The sequence below is a fragment of the Caloenas nicobarica genome, chromosome 27, assembly GCF_036013445.1.
Source record: "Caloenas nicobarica isolate bCalNic1 chromosome 27, bCalNic1.hap1, whole genome shotgun sequence".
In the NCBI taxonomy this organism is placed as follows: Eukaryota; Metazoa; Chordata; class Aves; order Columbiformes; family Columbidae; genus Caloenas; species Caloenas nicobarica.
Genome location: NC_088271.1, coordinates 5,169,776 through 5,197,185, shown reverse-complemented (window position 1 = coordinate 5,197,185; position 27,410 = coordinate 5,169,776). Strand labels below are relative to the sequence as shown.

The 27,410-nt window shown below is 51.9% G+C and overlaps 1 protein-coding gene across 1 annotated transcript in view; it reads left to right on the top strand.

Moving 5' to 3' along the window:
* The first annotated feature begins 3,685 nt into the window (after positions 1-3,685).
* Positions 3,686-27,410, top strand: part of MARCHF2 (membrane associated ring-CH-type finger 2) — a 41,604-nt gene continuing 17,879 nt past the window's right edge. The window contains exons 1-3 of the mRNA XM_065652818.1: positions 3,686-3,747; positions 17,906-18,132; positions 22,777-22,972. Coding sequence (XP_065508890.1) covers positions 17,957-18,132; positions 22,777-22,972 — 372 coding nt within the window. The 5' untranslated portion in view covers positions 3,686-3,747; positions 17,906-17,956. The remainder of the gene's footprint in view (positions 3,748-17,905; positions 18,133-22,776; positions 22,973-27,410) is intronic.

Sequence of the window (27,410 nt, the reverse complement as noted above, 5' to 3'; positions counted from 1 at the left end):
CTCTGATGGCTTTTCTTGTATAAGATTTCCAGACCAATGCCTTTAATTTCGTACCGTACGAGGGCTGTAGCTCACAGCAAAGGCTGCGCGTGGTGCCCAGAGCTTCCGCTTTTCGACTTTGTTTAGAGGACATGCTCAAGGTGGTGTGTGCTTGCAGCCTCATCCCACTGAATGAAGATCTGAATTCCTCTTTAGGCACCACAGGGCTCTGTTTGAAGGTGTCCTGGGTCGGGAATTGCTTTCAACACTTGGTATTTAATTTATGGCATCCTGTTGGGAGAAGGGGCAGCCAGTGGAAACTGGAGACGTCTCCTTTTTGGTGGTCCTAGACCGGAACGCAACGTGCAGTCGGTAGTTAGAAGGCTGGCAGATGAGCACACTGTCAGAGAGAGCAGAAAATTCTGAGATATTGAAAATATTTCATTTAAGAACAGGTGGATGCTGGTGGAGCTGGGCTCCTTAATTTTTGAGCAAAACCTTTTATAAAGAAATGAGTTGAACAGTGTGAGGAGTAATCATGCTGTTAAGAGGACTTATTAGCTCAGAGTGATGTAGTAACATTCACTCTGAAAATCCTGTTTTTAATATGAAGTTTCTAGAATCTGGCCTGATGTAAGTAGTTGAGAAGCAGTTTAGTCACTTCCTTGTCTCTTAAAAGAGACTTTCTTTAGTCTTTGACTTTGTGGAAGGCTCTAAATTTTGCCTCAGAGTCCCAACAAAAGGTTCATGTCTAGGGCTTAAGTGCTGTTAGATTATGTGAGTGTTGAAGAGCCCTTGTACGACTCCATCATGCATTGACCAAAGCTCCCTCAGAGCAGGTGGCTCTTGGACCCCACCGGTCACACCAGGAGGGTCGGGTTGGTTTTGTGATCTGGTGTGTGATGTGGAAAGGTCTCCTGCCTTTTGCTGCAGGGCCATTTGGTTTACCTGAGGTGTGAGAAGTGTGTGCATGTGTAAACAAAGTGGCGGTTTTACCTGCTGTGGTCACTAACGTTATTAGACGAGGTGTCGCCTCTCCCAGATTGCAGAGCTGCGTTCCAGGCAGTGAGACGTGGCCCTCGTGTGAGTGTGAGAAGCTCTTGCCCAGACTGAGCACAAAACCAACAGAAAAAGGGCAGCGGAGCAGTTCTGCCTGGTAAAACCATCTTCCTGTGCGCAGGGGAAAATGCCTTTGATCTTGAGTGCCCTGGTGTCCTGCTGAAAGCACCGTGTGCGCTTCAGAAAGTGTAGCTACAGCCCGACCCACTGTTGGTGATGGCTCCTGAAATTGCAGAGGGGAAGACTCGGAGGAATCCTGAGGAAGGCTGAAGTGGTGAGGAGCTGTGTGGCATTCAGAGCAGCTTTCCAACAGGCCGGACTCCTTAACTGTGCTTTCCTGATGTGAAAATAGCAGTTAAATGTAGCCTTGCCTGGACTGCTTCCTACTGTCACTTCACTGGCTCTGTGTCTCTTGGTGTTACTGTCAGGAAAATAGAAAATGTTCCAGCTTTTTTCCATCTGCTGTAAGAGGTTTGAGGGCAGAATTTGGCTTATGTAAAACTCCTGATGACGGGAGAGCTGCTTGTGAAAGAAGAAACATGTGCTATACTTGCTTTTCTTCGATGTTGAGGATGACTTTCATTTAACTATTAAAAAATCAACACTAAAAAGCACTGGGTGCTTACCAGCCAGTGTCAGTGATAGAAACCTCAGCTGGAGGCTCCTGCTGATATTAATATTTAGAATAGGTCCTCCAATGCAGAATTGGACAGGAGTCTTTTCTGCTGACTACCCTGTTAATTATGGGGAGATTAAAGGCCAAAATTCACGTATAAAAGTGATCTAGTGGTGAGCACACAAACAGGTAACTAGGAAAATAAATTAATTGGCTGGACTACTTCATTCAAACTTCTTCCTACTGAGCCAGCTGCTTACAGAGCAGGTGAGTTAAAGTCTGGGATCTCTCCTGGGAGTTTGTAGCCTGCACAGGACAAGAAAATTGCGTTCATAGGCAAGTTTTAAAGCCCTGTACTTGTATAAATGTAAAAATCCTGTTTACAAGTGACTGCTTGCTATTTTGTCAAAAGGATTTTTGCGTATGTTGGGGAAACCATCAAAATTTGGTAGAGGAAAAGGCGCCGTGGCCCCTTCTTGCCCCTGTGGTTGCTTCTCAGCACTCTGGGCAGGCTGGAAGCAGCAAAAGGCCATGGCACCCCGAGATCCCCCTTTGGGTGCCGTTCTGTTAGATGTCATGTAATGACAACGCAGCGTGTGGCAAGGCCAGTAATGGGGTGTTCTTGTGCAAACAGAGGTCTCTCAGCTGGACATGCCAGGATTGGTCTGTGCCTTTTATCTGAGCAGGTCACTTACCAAAAGCTGCTTGCAAAAATGTACAGGAGATATTTTTGCTTCCCAGATTCCTGCGTGCTGTACTGAGCCAGAGGTTGGGGACGTCATCTGTTAGTGGGTGAGTCTTACCTGGGCTTGGTGACGGTTTCCCTTCCAAGCATGAAGAACTTGCTTAGAGGTTCTGGACTGTAGAATAAAAAAGACCCTAATCAGCAACTGAGTTACTTCATTAAAAAAAAAAAAAAAAACTAGGAAAAGCTATTAAAGGTGGGGGGCTGAATTTCAAATAAGAAGAATCAGGCAATTAGAGGTGAGGATGAACTGTCCTTTAAGTAAAATACAGTGAGTCAGGGCTGAGGTTGGGTTCTCTTGACTGCCAGACTCTACTGAGAGTCTTAATACAGTTTGAATGGTGATTAATGGAATGTTTCCACAAAATTAATATCTCCAGGGCTGCACCATTTCAGTGAAGAGCTCATTTTAACCTGGTCGGATAATGCACGGTAGTGTTTTATATCAGGCTTTGTAGGCTATAAATAGCAGTGGACCTTTATGCAACCCATTCCTTTTATTTACTTTTATCCCTCGTTCCTGTGTTCAGTTAAGTGCAATTCACTTTGTAAATATACACATCACTTGATTTTTGTGCATGGTTGATGTATTGTGGATATAAAGACTGCCAAATCAGCCCGTGTGTGCAAAGTTCTGTTCCAAATGAACTGTACAGTAAGGTGGGAACATCATTTCGGGGCCCGGGGGCCGCTCGCTCGGGGCTGCGCCGGGAGTTAATGAGGTTAATTACCCTCAGCACCCCCGCCCGCGGGAGCAGGTGCTCTGAGGGGCCTTCCCCTCGCTCCAGGACAGTCGTCGTTCTCTGGAGGGCTCCCGGTCCCTGCTCCTCCACGGGGGCCGGTCGGGTGTTCGCTGCCTCCGGCTCCGTGAACAACCGCCCGAGCCAGGCGGGCGTGAGGCGCCGGGACCTGAGGCCCGAGGCGGCTCCACCCTGCTGGGGGGAGCCCTTCCGGCTGCGGCCCGAGGGCAGGAGGCGCCGCCGGGTCACCGCGCGGGCCCGCTCGCTCCCTCCGGCCGCCCGAGGCCTCGGGCGCGGCCGCCGCCGGGCAGACCCTGAGGGGACGGGGCGGCGGGGCGGGGCCGCCGGGAGGGGGCGGGGCGGGGCCGCCTTGCCGGGCCGCTATTGGCCAGCGGCTGTTGCCAGCGGGGTCGCGTTGCGACGCCGGCCGCGTTCCGCGCAGCCTATTGGGTGGGCCGGCGCTGGCGTCAGCGCAGTGCGGCACGGCGATTGGCGGGCGGCCGCGGCTCCACGGCGAGGGCGGGCGGCCGCGGGGGGGCGGTGCCTGGCGCCGCAGGAGCCGGCGATGGGGCGGCGCGCGCCGCGCTGAGGGGCCGCGGGGACCGCAGGTACCGGGCGGGGCGGGCGGCACCGGCGGCACCGGGCCCGGCCCAGCGCCCCGCTCCCGGCTGGGGGGTCGCGGCCTGCCCGCCGCTGCTGGGGCCGGGTCGGGCCTCCCTCCGGCGCGGGGCTGCGGCGGCGGCGTCGTCCTGGGCAGGCCGAGGCGGCTGGGCCGCGCTCTGGCTTCCCGGGGGTGGGGGCCCGAGCCCCTGACAGCGCTCCCGGCCCCGCTGCCCCGCTCGGGCGGGCGGTCCCCGCCGCGGGGGTGTCCTCCGCGCCCCGCTGTCCGGCGGCGTCCGGCCGTGCCCGGGTAGCTGGAGCCGGGGCTCGGGCCGGCCGGGTCTCCGCAGCCGCTTCCCGGGCAGCGCGGCCTCTCCCGCAGCCGCCGCCGGGTCCGGGCGGCCCCGAGCCGGCTGCCCCCGAGCTCCGGGCGGCCTCCCGGAGCGGGGCGGGCACCGGGCCCTGCGCTGCCCCCGGCGGCTGCTGCGGGCGGAGCCGCGGCCGGTCCCGGCGGGCCGGGCAGCGCTGCCACCCGGCCCTGCCCGCAACAGCTGGGCTGCGAGCAGAAACTCAACCCCGGGGAAGAATGTTGTAGGCCTGGGGGTTTGGAGCAGCGATTTTTTTGTATCTGTTCGTCAGGCTTTATTGCCACGGGTATAAGTAGTCATTAGGAAAAGATTTCTTTGCAGATGGACTCTTCTACCTGTTTTTTTCTCCTCTTTTGAGTGTTACTGGCTTTTGTTCTACAGCGTATGTTTGACCTGCTGAGCACTGTGTAGCACGACAGGGAATGCACTGTCTTGGAGAGCTTGTTATGGAGGTTTCCCAAGAGAATGGGTTCAGTGTCACAGCAAAGCTGCAGCACTTGGTACAGTTGTGTGCTGCAGCACCAGCTGCTTCCACAGCTTAGAGTTTGTGATTGACTGTTCTTAAACTGGGGCCTATAAATCTCTCTATCTCGCTTCAACCAGTTTTCTTGAGACAACTTAACCGAGGCTAAAACTGCTCATTTGTGGGATTTGTCAGAGGGATGAGCCCGTGGCTCATGTGCAGGAAGATGATTGTGACTTTGGAGGTGCTTTTCTCACTGTCTCAAACATTTGCTCGTGTCATATGAAATGGGGAGACCAAGTTTAAAAACTGAAAAGCCGCGGGATGGCCTTTGAGTGAGACTTCTCGCCCATCTCTGCAATGCCTGCGCGGTCAGTACCCACGGAACGGTGCTCACCTCACCGTGGGGTGACGCATCTGCCGCGATGCTGGGAGTCCAGGCCCTCGTGTGACTTGTCATCTTGGAGGAAGCTGCACAGAGCTCGAATTTTACAGGCGGACAGGTGGGGCGTCCCTTAAGTTGATGCTGATGACGATGAACTGGAACGCCAGGGCATTTGGTCAGGCTGGTTTGTTTTCAGCACGCCGGCCCTGCAGTGTCTGCAGACGAGGCTGCCCTGCCCCAGTGTGTGGTGAAGATCTGTCAGTGGGGATGTGCCGCTCATCCCACCCTGTGCCCTTTATCTGCTCGTGCTCAGGGGGCTGTTTGTGTTCCCCTCTCAACCTTTTGAGAAAGGTTCTCCTGCCCCTCTACTCTGCCCTGGTGAGACCTCATCTGGAATATTGTGTCCAGTTCTGGGCCCCTCAGTTCTAGAAGGACAGGGAACTGCTGGAGAGAGTCCAGCGCAGCCACGAAGATGCTGAAGGGAGTGGAGCATCTCCCGTGTGAGGAAAGGCTGAAGAGCTGGGGCTCTTTAGCTTGGAGAAGAGGAGACTGAGAGGTGACCTCATTCATGGTGATCAATATGGAAAGGGGGAGTGCCAGGAGGATGGAGCCAGGCTCTTCTCGGTGACAGCCAGTGATAGGGCAAGGGGCAATGGGAGCAAACTGGAACACAGGAGGTTCCACTTAAATTTGAGAAGAAACTTCTTCATGATGAGGGTGCCAGAGCCTGGCCCAGGCTGCCCAGGGAGGTTGTGGAGTCTCCTTCTCTGCAGACATTCCAACCCGCCTGGACACCTTCCTGTGTAACCTCATCTGGGTGTTCCTGCTCCGGTGGGGGAATTGGGCTGCAAGATCTTTTGAGGTCCCTTCCAGTCCCTGATATTCTGTGATTCTGTGATTCCCTGTTGCCAGCCCTCATTTTTATTGGGACTTTCATTCTCTTGCTCTAGTCTTCCTCTAGCAAGCATCTATCTCCATGTCTTTCCCATCTTGCACAGTTTCTAGCACTTCCTTGAACCTTTTTCCAGGTTCTTGTGGAGGATGCCTGTGATGCTGCTGCGGTAGGTCAGCTCCGCTGGCCGCAGCCAGTCCCCTTGATCCACCCCACTCACGAGGACGTACGACCCTGCTCGGCTGCCAAGCTTGCACATGCACAGAGTAATCCTTTTAACAGCTGGATGTTAACCTTGTCTTTCCAAGGCTTAAGAATTGGAATGTTTTTTTGCATCTCCCAAGGATTATGGAGACAGCTGCGGGGGGGGTGTTTGGAGGTCTGGCAGAGCCCTGGTTTTCCAGGTGCATTTGAAGCTGCGATGGTTTGTCACCCACCGGAAACAGAGCCTTGAGGGGAAAGGAGCCGGGACTGGAAAAATCCCTTTGTAACCATGAACTTAATAACTCTGGTTGAGGATGCAAGGTCTAACTACCCCCAAGCGTGCGCTGTGGAGTGTCCGGGCAGCCTCTGTCCATCAGGAAGTCTGAACTCTGCCAGGAGTGGCCCAGGTGATGCAGGAAACAGCCAAGTGTGAGCTGAATGTGCGAGCTCGATGCGTGTGCCCCGGCCGTTAAACACCAGCTGTGAATCCTGGGCTGGCTGTGTGGGGTTGGCTCATCACCACGGCTGGCAGGCTGCAAGTGGAAACAGAAAGAAAGCGTTGGAATTAACGGCTTCTTGTTTCTGATGGGGTTGAGTGCCCTTTCTTTGCTGTGGAGTCGCTCTGAGGCGGCAGTGAGGTCACCCCGCGCTGGATGCCAAGGAGACAGTGCAGATGAGCAGTGTTACAAAAGTGCTAATTGTAAACGGCTTCCGACGGACTTCTGGTCTTTAGAGATGCTGGAAGAGGGGTTTACCCACTGCTGGCCCCGATCAGGCAAGGGCAGGACACGATGTTTCCCTGGGAGGAAGTTGGCATAGATTATTGAAACAGCATCACGAAAATCAACCCCAAACGCATCCAGCACAAGCCGGGGAAGTTGAGGTTGGATACGGGCTCTGAGATTCTGTGAGTCCTGAAGGACTGCGGCAGGTCCTCAGGATGTGACCTTGTAGTAGTTCTGCAGGCAGAGATAAAAGTAAAATGTGCATTTAGGGGCTTTTTTCACTATTGTTTAAAACTTCTTGGCTTTTTACACTAAAAATGGCAGAACCTTTTCTTAGAAGATGAAGAGAGGAATCGGGCGTCCTGAACTGTAAACTACAAGATGAGTTTATTTTTCCCCCACTTGACTTTGACTCAGTTTTGGATGTTTGGAGATTTCAGAGTTTCTTCCATTTTCTAAACTGTTGTGATTTCTTTTTTTCCCTTCCAGATTAAAGTTCATAACTGGTGTGTCCTTACTGTCCTCCAGTCTTATTTACTCCAGTTAACTTATGCTTCTGTGTGCTTTTAGCTCAAACCCTTCCCATGAGAGAGAAATGGTCTTCGTTTACTTACATTTGTCCCCTTGGAAGTACACGAACCACTTCTAATTTAGTAAGAAATACAGTCCCTATGATGTAAAAGACAAGCCATCCGAAAAATAAAGCTATGGATCACTTTTCTGTGAAGGAAATGAGCACAGCACCGAATCAGCCCGAAGGGCAGGCAAACGGTTTCCATGAAGTGCGTGTAATCTTTCTCTAGTGCTAAAATATGGATTAATCTGTGCTGAGGCACCGTTTGTGGCTTGTTGAGGCAGTTAACGTTGTGCACAGGAATAGCAGGTTCTCCCGGTCTGGTCTCATTCTCTTCCCGGCTCTAGCAGTGCCGTTTGCCGGGGAGATGCTGTCACGCTGGCTCTGCCATCGCTCTGCCGTGTTTGCCGTAGTTAGGTCAGCTCTAGCCCATCAGCATCGCAGCACCAGATGCAACTCTGCTGGGAGAGGTGGTTGCCCATGTGCTGGGTGTTTGGGAGGACACTTGGCTGTTTATCCTGCTATGTAAAAGCGGGAAAGTAGCTATGGGGCTTCTTACAGTTTTGGCCGCCTTTCCTGGTGGTGGGATATGTCTTGCTGTAGCTTTGATGGTTACAGGTTTTGAGAGCTCTAAGCACACATGGGAAAAATGCAGAATGGCAAAATCCTGAAGGCATGGACTGGAAAAGCATGTCGGAGAAGGGACTGGACCCTTTGTGTCCTCGAGGAAGAGGATACAGAGCTGGCCAAGATGGTTGATGGTACCTGGGGTGCATGAGGAGTGTGAGCAGCAGGTCAGGGAGGTTCATCCTCCCCCCCTGCTCTGCCCTGGGGAGGCCCCATCTGCAGAACTGGGTCCAGTTCTGGGCTCCCCAGTTTAAGAAGGACAAGAAATGACTGGAGGGAGTCGGGCAGAGAGTGACAAAGATGCTGAGGGGTCTGGAGCATCTTTGTGCTGAGGAGAGACTGAGAGAGCTGGGGCTGTTGAGCTGGAGAAGAGAAGCTGAGAGGGATCTGATCAATGGGATCAATATCTCAGGGTGGGTGTCAGAGGACGGACCAGACTCTGTTCAGTGGTGCCCAACGCCAGGGTGAGGGGCAGCGGGCACAGACTGAAACACAGGAGGGTCCATGTGAACAGGAGGAGAAACTTCTTTGCTGGGAGGTGCCAGAGCCTGGACCAGGCTGCCCAGAGCGGGTGTGGAGTCTCCTTCTCTGAGACATTCAAACCCGCCTGGCCCGACCTGTGTGATCTGCTCTGGTGACCCTGTGTGAGCAGCGCTGGGCTGGGGGATCTACAGAGGTCCTGCAACCCAACCAGCCTGGGGTGCTGTGAGGAACATGAACAGCTCGACGGGAGCTGGACTGACCGGCAGCTCTTCCTTCTGTCAGCCGTGCAAGTACATTCCCTACCCCAGACCTCCCTGGGACGAGCAGTGTTACAGTTTGAAATCTGATTTCTCCCCATTTTCAATCGAAGTAGGTATCTGTAAGTTTTCTTCCAGATTTTACATAGCAATTCTAACAAAACTTTTCAATTCCTGGTATAACAAGCTGATGATGTGTGGTTAACCTCAAGGGCAGGCGTGCTGCAACTGCTTTTGCAGTTTTAATCAGTTATCATAAAGTCAGTGATAGACTGAAGGAAACATTCTCCTGCTGTTCCCAAAAAGATGGAACGAGGGGGCAAGGAGCAGAAGTGGCTTGACAAATAGAAGTGCAAACAAATCCAACTTCGCTTCTAAAGCATTTCTCTGCAAATAGGGGAATGCAGGAAGCTCTCGTAGTCTCGGCTTTAACACCTATTTCTTTCTTTGAAGCTTTGAGAGCTTTAGTTGTGCTTCAGCCGAAAGCTCCTTTGGGTTTAGATTTGAGAGGGGTGGGAGGGAAAAGCTAAACTACAATTCTGGACTGTTTTCAGCTTTTATTTCCTTCCAGTTTTTCTTGTACTTCCCTGTAGACAAATTAGCTACGGCCTGTGTCTCCAGGACAACTAGAAGTGCAGCCAGAACAAAACATTGTCAGCTTATTTGGGAGAGAGAGGGACAGTGGGATTTTGCAGCGCTGATATAAATTGCGAAGTTGCACTTCTGGATTGAGGAGGGAATTTGCAGCGGTAAGGAGTGGGCAGAAGGGAGATGTTGGTGAAATCAGCTGGATCCGCTAATCCTCTGTTTTGGCAAACGGTGGAGGAAGAGGATGCTCTGGGTTGGTGCCACCTTTGGAGCTCGTTGGATGTCGCTGGGTGGGGGGGTCGAAGGCTGTGGTGGTGCCTCTGCTGGAAAGCTCTTGGAAAACTGAGTGTACTAAAGGGATCTGTACGGTGAAATAGCGAGGTTGAAAAATATAAATAGGCAAGTTAGATTCCAGATGGAATATCTGTTGGCAGACCCGCGCTGCCCGCTGTTGAGTGGGGCTGCCGGCAGGCGGGTTATTCCAGCTCCAGTTTGTCTCCAAGCAGAGCGTTATTATTTGTATAACAGAGTAAATGGTGCTTTATAAATCGAGGAGATTGCAAGTTCTTCTTGGCATAGGATTCCCGGTGCTGAAATAATATTTTGCATCCTTGTGACTCATGCCCTTTGACGGCCTGCCTGGTTCAACGTTGTGTGGGCGCTTCTGTGTTGATCTGCTGCATGCATTACTGCTCCACTAATTCCTTTTTTTAATGTATTACCCACAGCTGGACAATCCATTTATTCTGAATAAACTGAAACCGCCTGGCAAGTGGCTGCGTAGGACGGGGGAGCCCTCAAACTTTGGCATTGCTGGCCGTGCCGCCTCTCTTCAAAGGGGAGCTCTGAAGCGATTGGGCTCAGAAACAGCAATATTATTGCGTTGTTGCTGCTGTTATTAATATTTCGCTAGAGGACACGGGTGCAAAGAGCAATGAGGTGCATCAGGCCCAGTCAACATAGGTTTATGAAAGGCAGGTTCTGTTTGACTGACCTGATCTCCTTCTACGACAAGGTGACCCAACTAATAGATGAAGGAAAGGCTGTGGATGTTGTTTACTTAGACTTCAGTAAGGCCTTAGACACTGTCTCCCACAGCATTCTCCTGGAGAAGCTGCAGCTCGTGGCCTGGATGGTGTATCTGTGATGGGTAAAGAACTGGCTGGGGGGCTGGGCCCAAAGGGTTGTGGTGAACGGAGCCAAATCCAGTTGGTGGCCGGTCACACATGGTGTCCCCAGGGCTCAGTACTGGGGCCAGTTCTGTTTAATGTCTTTATCAATGATCTGGACGAGGGGATCGAGTGCACCCTCAGTGAGTTCGGAGATGCCACCAAGTTGGGTGGAGTGTTGATCTGCTGGAGGGCAGGAGGCTCTACAGAGGGATCTGGACCGGCTGGATCGATGGGCTGAGGCCAATTGTCTGAGGTTCAACAAGGCCAAGTGCCGGGTCCTGCACTTGGGTCGCAACAGCCCCATGAACGCTGCAGGCTGGGGAAGAGCGGCTGGAAAGTGCCTGGAGGAAAAGGACCTGGGGGTGTTGAACATGAGCCAGCGTGTGCCCAGGTGGCCAAAAAGGCCAACGGCATCCTGGCTTGTATCAGGAACAGCGTGGCCAGGAGGACCGGAGAAGCGATTGTGCCACTGCACTGGGCACTGGGGAGGCCAAACCTCCAACCCTGGGGGCAGTTTTGGGCCCCTCACGCCAAGAAAGGCCTTGGGGGGCTGGAGCGAGTTGAGAGAAGGGAACGGAGCTGGTGAGGGGCTGGAGCACAAGTGTGATGGGAGCGGCTGAGGGAGCTGGGGGTTCAGCTGGAGAACAGGAGCTCAGGGGAGACCTTCTGATCTCTGAACTGCCTGAAAGGAGCTTGGAGCCAGGGGGGGTCGGGCTCTGCTCCCCAGGAACAAGCGCCAGGACCAGAGGAAACGGCCTCAGGTTGCGCCAGGGGAGGTTGAGGTTGGATCAGGGGAACAATTTCTTCCCCAAAGGGCTGTGGGGCATTGGAACAGGCTGCCCAGGGCAGTGCTGGAGTCACCATCCCTGGAGGGGCTGGACAGACGGACATGAGGTTCTCAGGACATGGGGCAGTGCCGGGGGTGGGTTATGGTTGGACTTGATGATCGTGAGGGTCTTTTCCAACCAAAACGATTCTGTGATTCTACGGGAGTCCATGTGGCTCTGGTGTCTTCAGGGGAGCCGGGCAGGGATGTGCTCCCAGGTGATGGGATGGGGTTTTTTTTCCCCACTTCTCCAAGTGTTGCTTCACGGGCATGATAACCACTGCTCTTCACCCTGGTTCATGGTTTCGATAAAACTTCCACATCTTCCTAATGCATCTCTCTTTCCCTGCAGAAGGCGTGTGATAAAACACAGAGGGAGGTGGGCACAGGGTCTGTGTAGTTGCTTTATGGAGTTAATTGTGCTGCTGTTCACCTCCAAAATCTGGTGCCTTTTGAGCACTCAGAGGAGCAGCAGGTGTTTCTCATGACCCAGCTGTTTTTCAGTCATTTCTTTATAAAACTTATTATTAAAATGACTGATTTTTAGTTGGACGTACCCTCTGCAAAGAATTTTCTCCGAGTGTTGCAATTCATTTTTCCAGATGTTGGTCATTAAAGTGCAGCAAACTTTCATACGGTCTTGTGGCAGATAACGAGTCTCAGAAGATGTGAGATAACTGTTCATTTTGGCAGTCGGGCGGTACCGCAGGGCCTGGGCTTTCCCAAGTGCAGCAAGAACAAAATCGTCCTTTAGGCTTCTCATGTTCATCCTGGTCTTTTTCTCAGCATGTAAACTTGAACCTCTTGCTTCTTTTTGAATATTGAGTAACACGTTGTTACATATTAGGCGATGCTTTTCTAAAATAAAGTTTGATTGAAAAACAAAGGGGTGAACAACATGGTAAGAACCTCGAAATCCGGGGTAATGGGGGCCGCGCTGTGTCGCAGCTCTGCTGTGTTCACCCGAGGCCCATCCCCAGAGTTTTCTTTTAAAATTGGGGTTAGATCCTTACGGGAGTGCACTGAGAACCACAGGGTACGCGCCATGCGGGTTCCATCTGTGCCGGTGCTGTGGACGTGGTGATGAAGTGCAGAGCCTGATGGAATATGCTGAAAGTTTTGGAGAGGAGGGACGTGCGTGGATGCAGGTTTGGGGAAGATAGCAGTATCTTGATCACAAAGGCTCACTGCAATATTTTTTTACCAACAGGGAATAGAAGTCAGATCCTGGCAATGTGTCTGTTTGGGGGGAAAAAAGTTAATAAATCCCGTTCTGCGGAAGGCTGTCTCTTCATCTGTGTTTGGAAAACAAAGTCATGGGCCATCAAACCATCATCTAAATAATGAAGACTTTGGAGAACTTCTAGAATACGCCTAAATAGTGGCTTGGTAGAGAGAAGTTTTGATAATTTGTGGCCAGCAGGAGCCTGGTAAGCGAAGGCTGGTGTGACCATTTCCCTGCTGCTGAGCGGGGTTATTGCAGTAGTTGAGAGGCAGCCGAGCGGAGTCCCTGGCAGTGGCAGATCATGGACAAACGTGACGCAACCAGGAGTCCAAACAGGCCGTGTCCTAGAGGTGTCTGACCTCCTCCTGGGTGTCGCGTGGTTAAACTGTGAGGGTCTTACACACATTCTCCATCCGGACCTCGGGACGGGGCAGGTGAGCTCCGCGTGCTGCTGCGCTATCTCAGTCTGCGTGTTGTGCTGTCGAAGGTGTGGGAGGAGGTTGTTCCTGCTGTGAAGCTTTCATAGAAGGTTCACAAGTTCCCAGGATATTGTCCCTTGATTTTTTTTTTTTTTTTTTTTTTTAAATTTTTTCCCCCTTTGGGGTTTGCTTTGCTTTAACCCCGGGGCAGGTCCGTCCCATGACAGCTCTGCTCCCCTGGCACTGTCTGACCAGCCGGTTAATGCCGCAGGTTTTACAGCAGCTCCTTTAACTGCAAGGCAGGAAACTGAATTGCTGCCTGGGCAGTGAAATACTTTCCTGTGCGATACCTATCAAACCTTAAAAAGCTTTAAAAGCTGGTTTGTGGCATCAGGTTTTATATTGAGTGCTGGGTGTGTGGTATAAAACGCTGTGTCACTTTTCTCACTGGGCAGGGCTCCCCGCGCCCCGGTTTGTGGGACCGTTCGTTCAGGTGACACTGAGCACAGGGCTCGTGAGATTTCTGCCCAAGGCCCGCGCGATGCGGGAGGTGTCGCCGAATTCCCTCCTCTGCCCGCGGACGCGTCTCGTGAAGCCTTAGAGCTGCCCCCAGCTGAGGGATCACGTGTGGGCAGAGCCCTTGCTGGCTTTTTGGGTACTTTTCAGGTGTAACTTTTGAGAGTCAGACAGCTGATGCGCAAAATCGTGACCTTTTTTTAAAGAACAAAATAATGCTGCGGTCTTCAACCCTCAGCGGAGAGAGTGTGTTTAAAACAAAACTGAACAACAAAGGCCTGCAGCAGTTTGGGACCAGTGCTTTTGCTTTCCATTAAATCATTTATGTGACCTTTTAACAGTAGCAGGGGGCACTTCAGGCCACTCGTGTGGATCTTTAAAGGGCGGCAGCATCTCGGGGTGCGAGGGTCCGGAGGCCGGAGCTTGGATGTGGTGAAGGAAGCGACTCTTTGGACGTGTCTCCCTCAAGAAGTTTCTGTTCAGATTTGGGAAATCCAGTTTTTGTGGTGCAAAGGAAAGTATTGACGTTTGCAAATGCCCTTTAGTAGCTGAAAACCTTCAGTTCACTGGTGACGTTTGCAGGCTTGTATGTTTAGAAAATGCAGCGTCCGCATACCCAGATTAGCTAAAATGGATCTGGCTGGGTGGCCTTGCTCCTGGGTTAACGTCAGCTTGGGTGATCTGCACACAGTTACAAGCAAAACTAAAAATTAAAAAGAAGGTATTTATGTACGGATGGGTCGGTTATGTTGGCTCAACAAGTTGGCGTTCTCCTGGCGGCACCGCAGTGAGGTGCCAGGTCGGGGTTACGGCAATCGGGGCAACGAGTCGCTCAGCGAGAACGAACTGAGCTGGCAACCGTGCCGGGGGGTGGTTTTGTTGGTGGAGATGTTCCAGGAGAGCTAATCTGTACAGAAGCTGGTGAATATGAGCTGCACCCGGAGAAGGTGGAGCTGGTTCTAGTTCCAGTTTGCTCTGGATCCTGTCAAAACCTCAGAGTGTTTACACCGGCTGAGATATTCATCTGTAGAGAGGCCAGAGGAGCCACAACCTGCACCTCATAATTCCCCTTGATGGCGATCGCTTGGGCTGGGCCTTTCCTCTTGTCGTCTTTCTCATCTTGACTGCAGCTTTTCTCTTTGTGGCTTTGATCGAGGTTCATCTGCCCCGCTGTGGTTTCCCTGTCTGGGAGAAATAACTGATGGAGCTGCAGAGTCTAAATATGCAGAACAGAGCTGGGGGGACCTGTTGGCTCCTTGTCTTCTGTTTTCAAGCCCACGTTGCCCTTTAGATGATATGAACTGGGTCACGTATCTCCTTGCGATGCCTGAAGACTGACAAGGGGGATGTTTTCTGGGGTTTAAGCCGCGTGGTTTGCAGGATCCTGCACCGGGAGCAGCGCAGAAGCACCGACCGCTCCTCGAGGAACCGGCTCATCTGGCGGCACGTGTTGGGCTTTCGGAGTCCTGGTGCACAACTCGCTCTTCTGCGCCAACTTTCCACAAATAGGGTTTGTTTTTCTTCAGTTTGTGTAATCTCTGCAAACTCAGCCCTTTATATCCTGCATCTGCTCTGAAGCTGAGGATACAAAATGTTACTGAGACAAGAGACTTTTCTGATTTATTTGCTCATGCCTAACTGCACCTCGATAATAAACCTAATGTCTTAGAGATTATTTTTTTAAATAAGAACAAAGAATCGCCTCAGAAATGAACAGCTGCCTAGAAAAAAGAATACAGCACGTGGTTTAAACCAGCTGTTTGGGTCTTGATTCCGATTGTGAGGTTTTGGTGGTTTTGCCGTAATATTGGGTTGGGTTCGATGAGCTGCCGACAGTTGTGAGGAGGCTGCGTGGGGATGAGCCGGGTCTTTAGGGAAGGGCCCGGCTTGGCTGGACATTGTGGTTCATGTTCAGCTGGGTACGAACTGGAACCGGAGTGGTTGCAGATGTTGTCTTTGGATTTCAGTTACTTCCTCGCTAACCGTATCCATGAGAATCTTGCTGCTTTTCCTTTGTGTTTGCTGAATGGCATGAGTCAGATATTAAAGCAGCGACTTCAGGTTCCACCCTGGGATGGACCCCGGCGAGGAAACACCACGTAACTTGTACCAGAAAATGCGCGTTTCCTGGGGGGGCAGGGTTGGCGATTCCCCATCAGGTTGGAAGGGCAGGGTGGCGATTCCCCATCACCGACAAGGACACGGTGCTGCCTGGATCTGTGAGATGTGGAGCACAAAGAGCCTCAGTCTCAATCCTCCCAGGAAACAGCGAGTGAGCGCAGTTTGATTCCAACACGCAAAGTGGACCTTTTTCCTCTGGACTTAAAAATAAACAACATTTTGGCTGAACAAATGGAACTGACCTTTTTAATAAAAGCACATATCTTCTCATGCCTGGGTCAGCGAGAGGCTTTTAAAATTGAAAGACCTCCTTAACTTGCAAAACAGCTGACTTAAGTCATTCCAATAGCGTTTATCATCTGACTTTTTGCTCCTTAAAGCTGGCGAGTGTGTGGACTTTAAAAAAGGGAGAGCAATAAGAAAAGCGGCTCCAGCCCTTTGCACAGGTGAGAGAAAGGCTGAGTCAAGGCAATTGTTAAGTTCATTTTTAAGTTGATGGAAAGATTCCCATTTGTTTTGGTGGGGACTGACCTGCCCAGAAGCTCAAGCCCATTCCTGTTCAGATGCTGAGGGTTACAGATCGTTATCAGGAGCAGCTTTAATAATAAAGAGATCCGGACAGGTGAAGCCCTTGGCTGTTTAATTGTTGCTTAATTTCCAAGATGCGGAAGAATACTTGTGCTTACCCAAATCAAATGTTTTCAGGGCTTCAATCATGTTCTCCTGCTGGCTTTTTGTTTTTTTCCTCCGTAGTCTGGCCAAGCCTCCAACCAGGAACAAGCCCTTATTTTCTTTAGCTATTTCGGTTTGATTTAGACTTAGCTGAACCTGCCGAAACTGCAGTTTCATGGGAGTGTTTGACTCCTGTTGCACACAGAGATCTCAAAACGAAAAAAAGCATTTCCTTGGATGGGATGGCAAAGGTTGGTTCTCCTGCTTCTACCTCCAGGAGACAGAGACTGGAGATTTACCCCCCGCGCCCCTTAAATTAAACAAACCTAATTCTTTTCATATTTCTTCTTTGGTAAATTTGGGGGTTATTTTTGTTTGAGGCTTGTTTTTTGCTGTTGTGTATGTCAGGTTTTTTTGGTCTGGGTTTTTGTTGTGGTTTGGCTCCTGTCCTCCCCCGCCCCGACCTTTTATCCTGTTCATTGCTTTAATTTGAATTGCTTTTATGGATTTCTCTCTTGAAATCCAGGATGGGACACGGTTGCAGGTGCGCAGAGACGGCCGTGCCGCTGTACATCACACAGTCGTGTTTGCAGACATGGGGGTTTGGTCTTTACCAGCTTTACGGTGTTGTTGGCTCATGTTCAGCTTCCGACTCGTCGTAACCCCAGCTCGTTATTTCTGCGCAGCCGTCTCTTAGCGACTAAGCTAAAGGAGATTGGAGAAAACGGGATTTTTTGGAATTTGCAGAGCTTGCCTGGTTTTGGGATGGAGAGAACCCCAGGCAGGGAGGAACGCGGCTCATCCAGCTCCTGGTTTGTCATGTTGGACTTTTTCTCTTTATCTTTTCTCCGATTCTTGTGTTTGCTGCTTGTTCCTCGTGCTCTCTTTGCTGGGTAGATCGCAGAGGTGCCAAAACATGCCGCTGTGCTTTGCTGTTTGCACGTGGCTGTTGGAAAAATCCCGATTGGTCTGAACGGTTGAAAGGGAAAGGAGGAAAATAGTCCTGCTGCCCTTTCCGTGCGGCTCTGCGAGGATTTTCAATGCTTTTGGGTGGTTAAAACCTGCGCGTAACACATGGGATGTGTGTGCATTTCTGAAAAGAAATAAAAAATGGAAAATCAAAGATGGTCTAGGGGGAGTTTTTTGAGGCTTTAAAGGGCTCGGAAAGCGCTCGGGCGCAGTGGAGAGAAGGGCTGCCCTGAACTGAGCGGTTCAAGCTCAGTTTAAGTGGTTTAAGCGCCGTGTTCATGCAAAACTTGGCAACTTTGGCAGAGGGTATGAACAGAAGTTTTCAGGATGGCTCTAGCCCGGGTGACACGGGTCGCTGCGGCTTCTGGTCGCCTTCCCCACCTCTGCGTCAGCACGCTCGGCCTGAAACGCTTCATCAGGTTATAGGGTGCGTACCAGGAATTCTCTCTGGGAAAGGCAAATCTGCAATTCTGACGCTAAATTATGTAAGTAGGACACTTGGAGCCTTAATTTTATGGTAAGGCAGCCTCGCGAAGCCGAATAAAGGCAACAGAAGACGAGCAAACCCCGTGGTTGTTGGGGCCCTGTGGGCTGGAGGAGGGTGACGAGGGGGACCCTGCCGGGGGGTCGGGGGGACAGGGGGTTTGGGGAGCGGGCTCTCACCGGTGCCGTTCCCGCAGGTCTCCGTGCCGCCGGTGCCGGTCCCTGGGGCGGAGGGACCCGGAGCTGCCATGACGACGGGCGACTGCTGCCACCTCCCCGGCTCCCTGTGCGACTGCCCGGGCAGCGCCGCCCTCTCCAAGTCGGTGGAGGACTCGGACATGGGCCGCCCGCAGTACGTCACGCAGGTCACCGCCAAGGACGGCCGGCTCCTCTCCACCGTCATCAAGGCGCTGGGCGCCCAGAGGTGAGGCTGCTGCAGGGAAGGGGCTTGGAATGACCGTATTTGGGTTTTGTCCTCTTTTTTTGGTGGCTCTAGAGGGAGGCGTAAAAACCTTATTTGTGAACGAGTTTTCCAGGGCACTAATATTGAGTGCGAATCCTCATTAGCCGGATGCTTCCCAGGCCTGTGCTGTCTTTGCGGGAGCTCACGCCGCATGTGCTGGTGGGCTGGGACTCTTGTGGTCACCAAAACTCTTGGGCCAGCGGCTGCTCCGGTGTCACCCGGCACAGGCGGCTCTTGCCATGAGCTGCCTGGTCCTTGCCGAGCAGGACGGTGGGACGCTGCTCGTGGGGATGGGTTAAGGGCCGAAAGTGGAGCTCAAAATCCTGCTCCAGGATGGCTGTGGCGTAAAGACGTGACATGGATTTGCAGCCCCAAGGAGAGGAGAGTGTTTGTGTTGCAGGAACCGCACTGTCCAGCTATTGCTAGAGGGGACGTGTGGTGGCTTCTCTTGCTCAGACTCCTCGTGATGTGGCTTCTCAACGTGCGTTTGGAGCAGTTTCTAGAGCAGAGGACACTTGGCAGCGTTGTTCAGTCCAGCTAGCGAGACCGGTCACATTTTGTGTTCAATCCTGTCTGAACAGCTGTTATTTTTTTTTTTCAATGAATTTGGGCAAATGTTGATGAGGTGTGAAACTGATGACTGCAAATGTGGGGGAGGAAAGCTGGATGAGAACTGAGGCAAACGTAATTGCTACATCCAGCAAACCTGGAGCAGACCCATAAAAATGCGAGGGGAACCGAGTTTGCTGTCTGACAACAGACAGTCTGGGTGAGAAGTTGTGCGACTCCATAAAACTTGCAGAGGTTTAAAAATCAGCTGGGGAAACTGCCTGGGATTCCAGGTTAACAAAAACCCAAGAGGATTCCTCATGTGAGCATCTTCGTGGGACACCAGTTTGTTCACCGGTGGTGGGTTTCAGTCCCTCCCTTGTCACCAGCACTTGGCAAAGCGAAGCCGGGAGCAGCGTGACTGGACTGCAAAGCTGAATTAGTGATACGGTCTCTCCAGCCTGCAAAACTGTGTTTGAGGGTGGATCGTGTGGGAGTGTGACTGGGCACCCTCCCCCTTCCCACAGGAAGGAAGGAAAATGGGAGTGTGATAAGAATTTCTTTTTTTTTTTCCTCGCACTGTCAGCAATTTTTTTCCTTCTGGGTTGTTTATTGGTAGCCAAGGTTATGTTCATGCGCTGGAAACATGAAACTTCTCAAACAGGAAGAGAACGGATGAAATATCTTACAGATGCTTTTCTTAGGAAATAACAGATGTGTGAGAGCGCTGGAGGTTTAGGGTTTTTTTGGTCTGTCCCTGTCACTAAAGCTGCGAGCGGACTGGAATTTTGTTGTTCTGATACAGCACTGGGCTTTGAGGCAATAGGGTTATGGAATCATCAAACAATTCAGACTGGGAGTTGTGGAGGACGCCTGGTCCAGCCTCCTTTCAGAGCAAGGCCAAGTTCAAAGCTGAATCAGGCTGCTCAGAGCCTCGTCTGATGCAGTTTTTAGTATCTCTGAGGATGGAGTTTCCACCACCGCTGCAGGCTCCTGTTGCAGGGCTTCTCCTGGCTGAAGAAATCCCTGCAATAAAAGGCACACGAAAATGAGAGCTGAAGGCTCAGGGGTTCACCAGAGGTGTTTGGCAGGGAGAAGGGGGTGGTGCAGTGGGTGCACATTGCTTTGCATCCCAAATGGACTTTTAAATCATATTTAGGGCTGAAACCTGCTAAACACTGAAAGTGGAAGAGATCTCCTGTGGGGCACCAGGAGAGGGGTCTTGCTGCTGCGTTAGCGCCTGCTGTGCGCTCTCTTGCTGCCTCCCCTCTTCCCCTTACGTCCCACCAACATTTTTCCCAGTTTGCTCCTTTTTCTTGTGCTGTTTCCACATCTTGCTCTTGCTTTCTGTTTTCTCTGGTTGTGCAAACTGGCAGAAGTAGCGCTGCTGCTTTTGAACATTGCACATTGCTTGTTCTCACTGTTGTGTTGCAATCCCATCAATTTATTTTGCACTCAGGTGTGTTTTGTTTTTTTTTTTTAAAGTCAGAATAGCAGTGGAGTGTGGGAGCTGGGATCAGCGTGGCCTTTGTACTGTCAGCAATATGTGGAGGAAGGTGATAGCTGGTACAGCTCACCTGCATTTCAAGAAAGCATGCAATGGGGTCTTTGAAATAAAGATGTTGCTTTCTTACCCTCTCCTCTATCCTCAAATCTGGGTAACCGAGGATGTAAGAGAATGGTGGTTGTGTGAAGGAAATGGCTGGTTGGAGGTTCTCCTGCCCCTCTACTCTGCCCTGGTGAGGCTGCATCTGGAATATTGTGTCCAGTTCTGGGCCCTTCAATTCCAGCAGGACAGGGAACTGTTGAGAGAGTCCAGCGCAGCCACAAAGATGCTGAAGGGAGTGGAGCATCTCCCGTGTGAGGAAAGGCTGAGGAGCTGGGGCTCTTTATCTTGGAGAAGAGACTGAGGGGTGACTCATTCATGGGGATCAATATGGAAAGGGGGAGTGCCAGGAGGATGGAGCCAGGCTCTTCTGGGTGACAACCAGTGATAGGACAAGGGGCAATGGGTACAAACTGGAACACAGGAGGTTCCACTTAAATTTGAGAAGAAACTTCTTCATGGTGAGGGTGGCAGAGCCTGGCCCAGGCTGCCCAGGGAGGTTGTGGAGTCTCCTTCTCTGGAGACATTCAAAACCCGCCTGGACACCTTCCTGTGTAACCTCATCTGGGTGTTCCTGCTCCGGCGGGGGGGTTGCACTGGATGAGCTTTCGAGGTCCCTTCCAACCCCTGACATTCTGTGAAGGTGGGAAAGAAGTGAGATGCCAGCAAGGGGCATTTTATTCCTAAGTCATCTTGATGAGCAGCAAACACTGCAGAGATGTGCGGAATTGCTGGGAATAATTAACATTTGAGGTTCCCCAGGGAGCCCAAGATGTCCCCGTTATGGGGCTGGCAGATGTGGCACAGCCCTTCTAGGAAACCTGTGCCTTGCATGCCACCTGGGATGTCCTTGGACCTTACACGGCACTAGACACTTGAGTTTAGAGAACTGAACATCAGTGGAAATGGCTGCAAATTAAAATAATGATTGCAGTTCAGTGTGCAGTGATGCAGATGAAGAACAATAGTCTGGGATTTACAAATGTGTTGGAGGAAGGAGGTCTCAGGCATGTGGCAGCGACCAAAAGGCAAATAAGATGCTAAGATTTAGGAAAGGGTTGAAGAAGAGTCGCTGCAAACATCCCTGGTGTGCACACACCTCGACAAGCGTAGCTCTGGTCCCTCCGGCTCTAACAGGATGTTTTAGAAATGCAAGAGTCAGAGGGAGGGGTAGTGAAGGGGATCAGAAAGGTGGGTGTGATTCTGCCTAAGGCGGGACTGAATAGGCCAGGACCAAAGGCGACTGAGCAGGCTATGGGGGGTCTGTAAATCTGGAGGGATGTGGAAACATTGTCCTTTACGAGACAAGAATTAGGGGACAGCACACAAAACATCAAATGAGATGTTTCAAGTGAAAAGGATTTGGTTCTTTGTGCAGCCAGTGAAAGTCCACGCTACAGGAGGGCACCGGGTGTTCTGAGCTTACGTAGGTGCAAAAAAAATTACTGTAGTCTGTGGTGGAAATTTGTCACATGAATATCGACTGAGACACCTGAGCTAACGGTCGCTGGAGCAGGAGCCACAGTCAGCGGCACCAGTTAGAGGTGAAGGGAACATCTTGGGAACAAATGGGTGTTCGAGTGCGATCAGCAGTGGGGAAGGTTGCAGGTGTCTCTGAAGGCGTTTGATACTTCCCTTGATAAACATCTCTGGTTCTGTGAGGTCCCAAGAGAGCAGATCTTGAGCATCATCAAAGAGATTTGATTCCGTAGGTGAAACTTCCAGCCAAGGAGGGGCTGAGAAGTGGTGGTTGTGGAAGCGCCGAGGTGTTTGTGCAGCCAGCGTGGCCCAAGCGCTGCGTTGTCTCTGGGCGGTGCAGATGGGACGCTGAGTTCCTGCACTGCCGGGCAGGGGTTTGTGTGCCGAGAGCTTCGTCTGGCTGACTGCTCGCCCTGAAATGTTGTGTCCTTGGGGACCTGAGCTTCCAGGCTCACTGCAGCCACGTCTGTAGATATCGCTGCTCCTTACGCGGCTCCTGCTAAATCCAGGGAGCAGAGCAGGGATGGGGTGAGAGCGGGTCCGCGATCTGATAATCGTGACTACGACTGCAAACCTCCTGAGCGGCTCCGGGTGGCCGGGGACACGCCGCGCCTGGTGTGGATCATCCAGCTTTGCTTTGGGCTTCTGGATTTGCATTGATGCTTCGGGGCTGGTGGCAGCGTCCCTGCCCGCTGCGTGCGGAGCTGGACACCGGGACACGTGTGCCGCGGTCCCTTCTGTGGCCCTGAGCTGGCCAGGCTGACACGCCAGCTTCTCTTGGGCGAAGTGGTGCCCAGCAACGTGACTTCAGATTTTACTGACCTAAAACCTCCTGGGCACCTCCACGATCCCCCGACAGGGATTCTCTGCCACGCACCGGGGCTTGCTGGGGTCGGACCACGTTCTCCGCTGTGGCTGTATCGTTCTGCCTGCTCTGACCCTGATTTCGTTCTCTTTGTCTGCCTCTCTAGTGACGGTCCCATCTGTCGAATCTGTCACGAAGGTGGAAATGGGGAGGGACTGCTTTCCCCGTGTGACTGCACAGGAACACTGGGCACCGTGCACAAGAGCTGCCTGGAAAAATGGTTATCCTCCTCCAACACAAGTTACTGTGAGCTCTGCCACACAGAATTTGTTGTAGAGAGAAGACCGAGGCCTTTGACAGAGGTACCGCTTTCTTCCTTACTGTTTGACAAAAAATGACTGATTTGCCCTGCTGTCTTGCTGTCTCCTCCTCCTCGCAGGACCTGAGCACTCACAACAGTTTGTTTAGAGAGATCAAGTCTCTTATCAGACCACATGACGTAGTTGCAAAAATGCAGTAGCGATGTCTGGGGCATCTGACCCATGAACCTACCAGCAGTGGGCTGTAGGACTGTGGGAAACATTGCACTTGTCGATAGACTTTAATGAGCATTGAAATCAGAGGTCACCACATGACCGACTGATCTATGAAGCTCTCAGAGCTATTATTTTAGTTTTAATCTTATCTCTCTCTTGCATTAGTGCAGCTCTCTTGCATGTGACCTCTTTGTGTTCTGCTCTGAAAGTGAGACGTGACGATGGCTGATGCTGTTCATAAAAGACCCGTCTTTCCTTGACCGATACTGGTGTGTGCCTCGAAGCCTCTGGGCCTTGCTCCTTTGGGCTCCTTTGCTGCCCTGTGTTCCCCAGTGGAAGGAGGATGCAGGACGTGGCTCAGCTGGTCCTTCTGTTCCTCTTGGCGTTGACCGTAGGGACACCAGGTTCCTGATGGGTCCATCAGCCTGCCAGAGCTGGAAGGTACAATCCAGGCTCTGCTTGGTGGGTTGATTCTCTTTTGTTTTATCATTATGGTCTCTTCATTCCCCTGTTCAGGTGGTTTGCTGTGCTCACATTTCAGACTTCCTTTGGCCCCTGAATTTCACAGGAGCTGCCTGTAATGAAGCCCTTTACTTGTGGGGAACGAGGGCAGCTTGGACCAGGCCATCCACCAGGTTCCACTTAAATTTGAGAAGAAACTTCTTCTCAGTGAGGGTGACGGAACACTGGACCAGGCTGCCCAGGGGGGTTGTGGATTCTCCTTCTCTGCAGACATTCAAAACCCGCCTGGACGCCTTTCTGTGTAACCTCACCTGGGTGTTCCTGCCCTGCCAGGGGGGATTGGACTAGATGATCTTTCAAGGTCCCTTCCAATCCCTAACATTCTGTGATTCTGTGATCTTCTGACCTCAAGTGTTCATCCCCAAAGAGAAATAAGTAAATCAGTGAGTCACAGTACAAAAGGCTGTAATGGCTTGTTTTAGACGATGGTTTAATCTGTGTAAATACACGTGAGCTGTGTTGGCAGGTGAGCGGGCGATGCTGGTCTGGCCGCCGTTTCGGAGGGTGCTGCAGGACCAGGTAGGAGGGTGTTGCTGGCACACCTGAGGTCCAGTCTGCGCGGTCAGAGCCGGGTCCCGTGCGCTCAGAGCCGGGTCCTGCCCTGTGCCCGTTCAGACGCTGTTCACTGCCCGTGACACTGCAGGCAGGCTCTTCCCTGCCTCAGCTTGTCCTGGGTTGCACGTGGGTGTTCATTCAACACAACCTGCAACTGCAGGGGAGCATCAGTCTGCAGGTGGGGATTTACAGTCCACAATTTTGGGAGCCCCCCAGTCCTGCAGTGCCCAGCAATGAGCGCAGTGGGAAAGTGTCATTTGGAGCCGCCTCTGCAAATACTCCACTTCTTTGCACTGTGTCCCTGCAGGGTTTTTCATCGCTTGCTGTGTGTGGACTATGGCACAGAGCTCTGTTTTTTGTTTCAAAAGTTGCTTTTCTGGGAAGCAGGGGTTAATTCTGGTTTGTAACTGTGACTGCTCTTGTCTGCGCTCTCCTTCCCCTTGCTCTATCGGTTAGATTAAACCAAGTTACAACTGGAATGCTGAGTTTCTTTTCCCATCGCTGTTTCCATTCCCATCAATTCTAGAAGTTTCTTTCTTTCCCTTCCCACCTCCCTGTGGAAAGGACACCTGTCCCCCCGCTCCCCACGTCCCATCTCTGGGTGCCCAGTGAGCCTCGGAGGGGTAAAGAGCCCCCAACTGGGGGAGCATCCAAGCTCCAGTTTGCAAAATTGATATTCGGTTTTAATGGTTGTTTAATTTACAACTGTCAGTGACTTGACAGCCCCAAACAGGAGGAGGCTTTAGACTGCAGCGCTAAACCAAACCATATATTTAGCAAAGCGATTTATAAGAGCATTATGTCAGTGGTTCGTGCTGTCTGAATCTTATCGCTTTTCTCCCAGCTGCTACAACATAGAAAATGGCTCTTTGACCAAAACCTCTCAAATGGTTGTTTCAGCGGTTGAAAACCAGTGCTTTAAAACATTTGGGAAGAACTGTATCTTGGCTTCGCAAGCCCAGAACAGTGAGCTTGTGAGGGCTCATGCAGGCCAAAATCTCGAGTGCGCGTTTCAGATGTTTTAGCTTAAGAGCCAGTAAAGTACTCATGCCCAGAAACAAACATGTGAAGTGCGTTTAGCTGTAGTTCACAGATGCTGTAGCACCTCGTAACAAGTACAGGCTTAGAAAACGGCACACTTGAATAAAAGCTCCAAGATGGGGTATATTGGAGGAGTTTCTGCTGTGACACTGGTGTCCGTCCCTCCCGCGGGAAATGGAGCTCACGGGGCCGGCGCGATGGGGCGGCCGTGGATCCTCTGCGCCGCCTTGTTCGTGCTCCCAGGTGGATGAGTGAGCAGCCTGGGACAAGCAAGTTTTAATTCCTCGTGAAATCTGTGATGAGCGTCTCTGAACTGGTGCCTGTAAGGGTGTGGTGACCAACGGCCAAACCGTGAGGGCTGAGGGTGACGGGTGGCAGATTTAATGAGCCTCAAACGCAAGAGAAGTGCCGCTGTGTTTCCAGAGAGGAATAGACCCCTCAAGCTGTCAAAGGCTCTGGGGTGTGAATTATTTGTTACTCGTTGTGTCTGTGAGCCCAGCGAAGGGGTGATGTGCCCCGTTCTGGTGTCTCCTGTGTCTGCCAGGGGAGCAGATTGTGTGAAGTGCCGTTAGTGCCCTGGGAGTTTGGGAGGCCGGTCGGCACCCGATGCAAAGTCACCATTGAGCAGGTGAGTGGTCCCGGCGTGGAGCAGAGCCTGGCGCGCAGCTCGTCGGCATCGCACAGCCTGGAGCAGTTCCCTTGCCTGCAGTTCTGTGGCAGCAAGCTTTTCCCTGGCTCGAGGAGCAGCCTGGAGTCTGGTTTAATTAAAAAGCAGGTAACAACCTACTCTCGCGCTTCCCTGGGACCAGCAGCACTTCCCCCCCTGCAATGGAGAGCTGTGAGCTCGGTACCAGCTGCAGTCTGGCGAACACATCCTGGAGTTCGGGTTCTCATTTTCCTTGGGAGTTGTTACAACAGCTCTGGGTTTCTGCACTGCTGAAACCTGTGCTCATCAGGAGTGGTGACAACGAGCGTGCTTCGCCAGGTGACATTTGCTTGGGCTTTTTGCTCACTTAGAGGCCAACTTAGAGAACTTGGCCACTCTCAGCAGTGTGTCTGCCATTAGTAGAGCCTCTGCCCGCAGTGCAGAGCCCTTCTGAAAGAGCTGAGAGCCGTTTCGCCACCACCGGCACGTTCCATTAATACCCTCGGACTGTAGGCTGGTGTAATCTCGTCCCCACACCAGATTGGGCCGAAACTCTTCACTCTTTTGGGAAGTGTCGTCTCCAAGTTGTTCATGCGTTTCTGAGAAGAGGCTGCTTAGTCATTTAAAAATGACACGGTTCCCTCAGCCTTCTTATCTGAGAAATTCTCTGCTCCTTTGTTGCAGGGAGGGGTGGGGAGAGTTTTGAAACGCTGGGGGAAGTGATGCTCGTGTGTGAGTGCTGTGTTCAGTAGCTTCTGTTCACCAAGTAAAATTGGGAAGTCACAACAGAAATTAGTGGGAATAAATTGGATGGAGGCTAGGACTGGGAACGATGTGGGAGCGCGTTTTATGGCGTTGGTGAAAGGGTGTGCAAGGCCATCCAGGTGTCCTCACCACTCTCTTCTGCTGTCGTGTGGCCACCATGAGACCCACAGGAGGATGAGGTGACACCCTGCTGCTGTTTGTCCTCGCAGGAGGACACAACTTGCTCTTTCTGTTTGCTGCGTCCTGCCTTTCCAGCCTGGGGACGCTCCGAGCTGCTGTGGTGGCTGCAGGGGACACTGGTGGGCCATCAGCCGTGGAAAACTGTCTGCATCTCGGAGGAGCATTCGGGAGAGCGGCTGAGAGCCGACCGTGGGCTGGAGGAGCCGTCCAGGCCAGCGCTGAGGGGAAGCAACACGCTCAAGTCGAAATGGTTCTGCGGAAGCTGCAGGAAGTTCTTGGAAGTCAGGAAATACAGTTACAGTGCGGTCTCTGCGTGGTCACAGGCTGTGTTTTCCAGGATTGGTGATGAGTGAAAGGTGCCCACTGGTGAATATTGTTCGTCCTGGTGTGTTGGGTGACTCTGCGCACTTGTGTCCTGCTCACAGACAAAATTATTTGTTTCCCCGTGGGCTCCTCTGCTGTATTTCTGGCTGCGATATCTGAGCACTTACAAACAGTAATTTAATTTTGCAGCTTCCTTTAGGGAGAGAATTTTTTGATAGAATTAGATTTTTG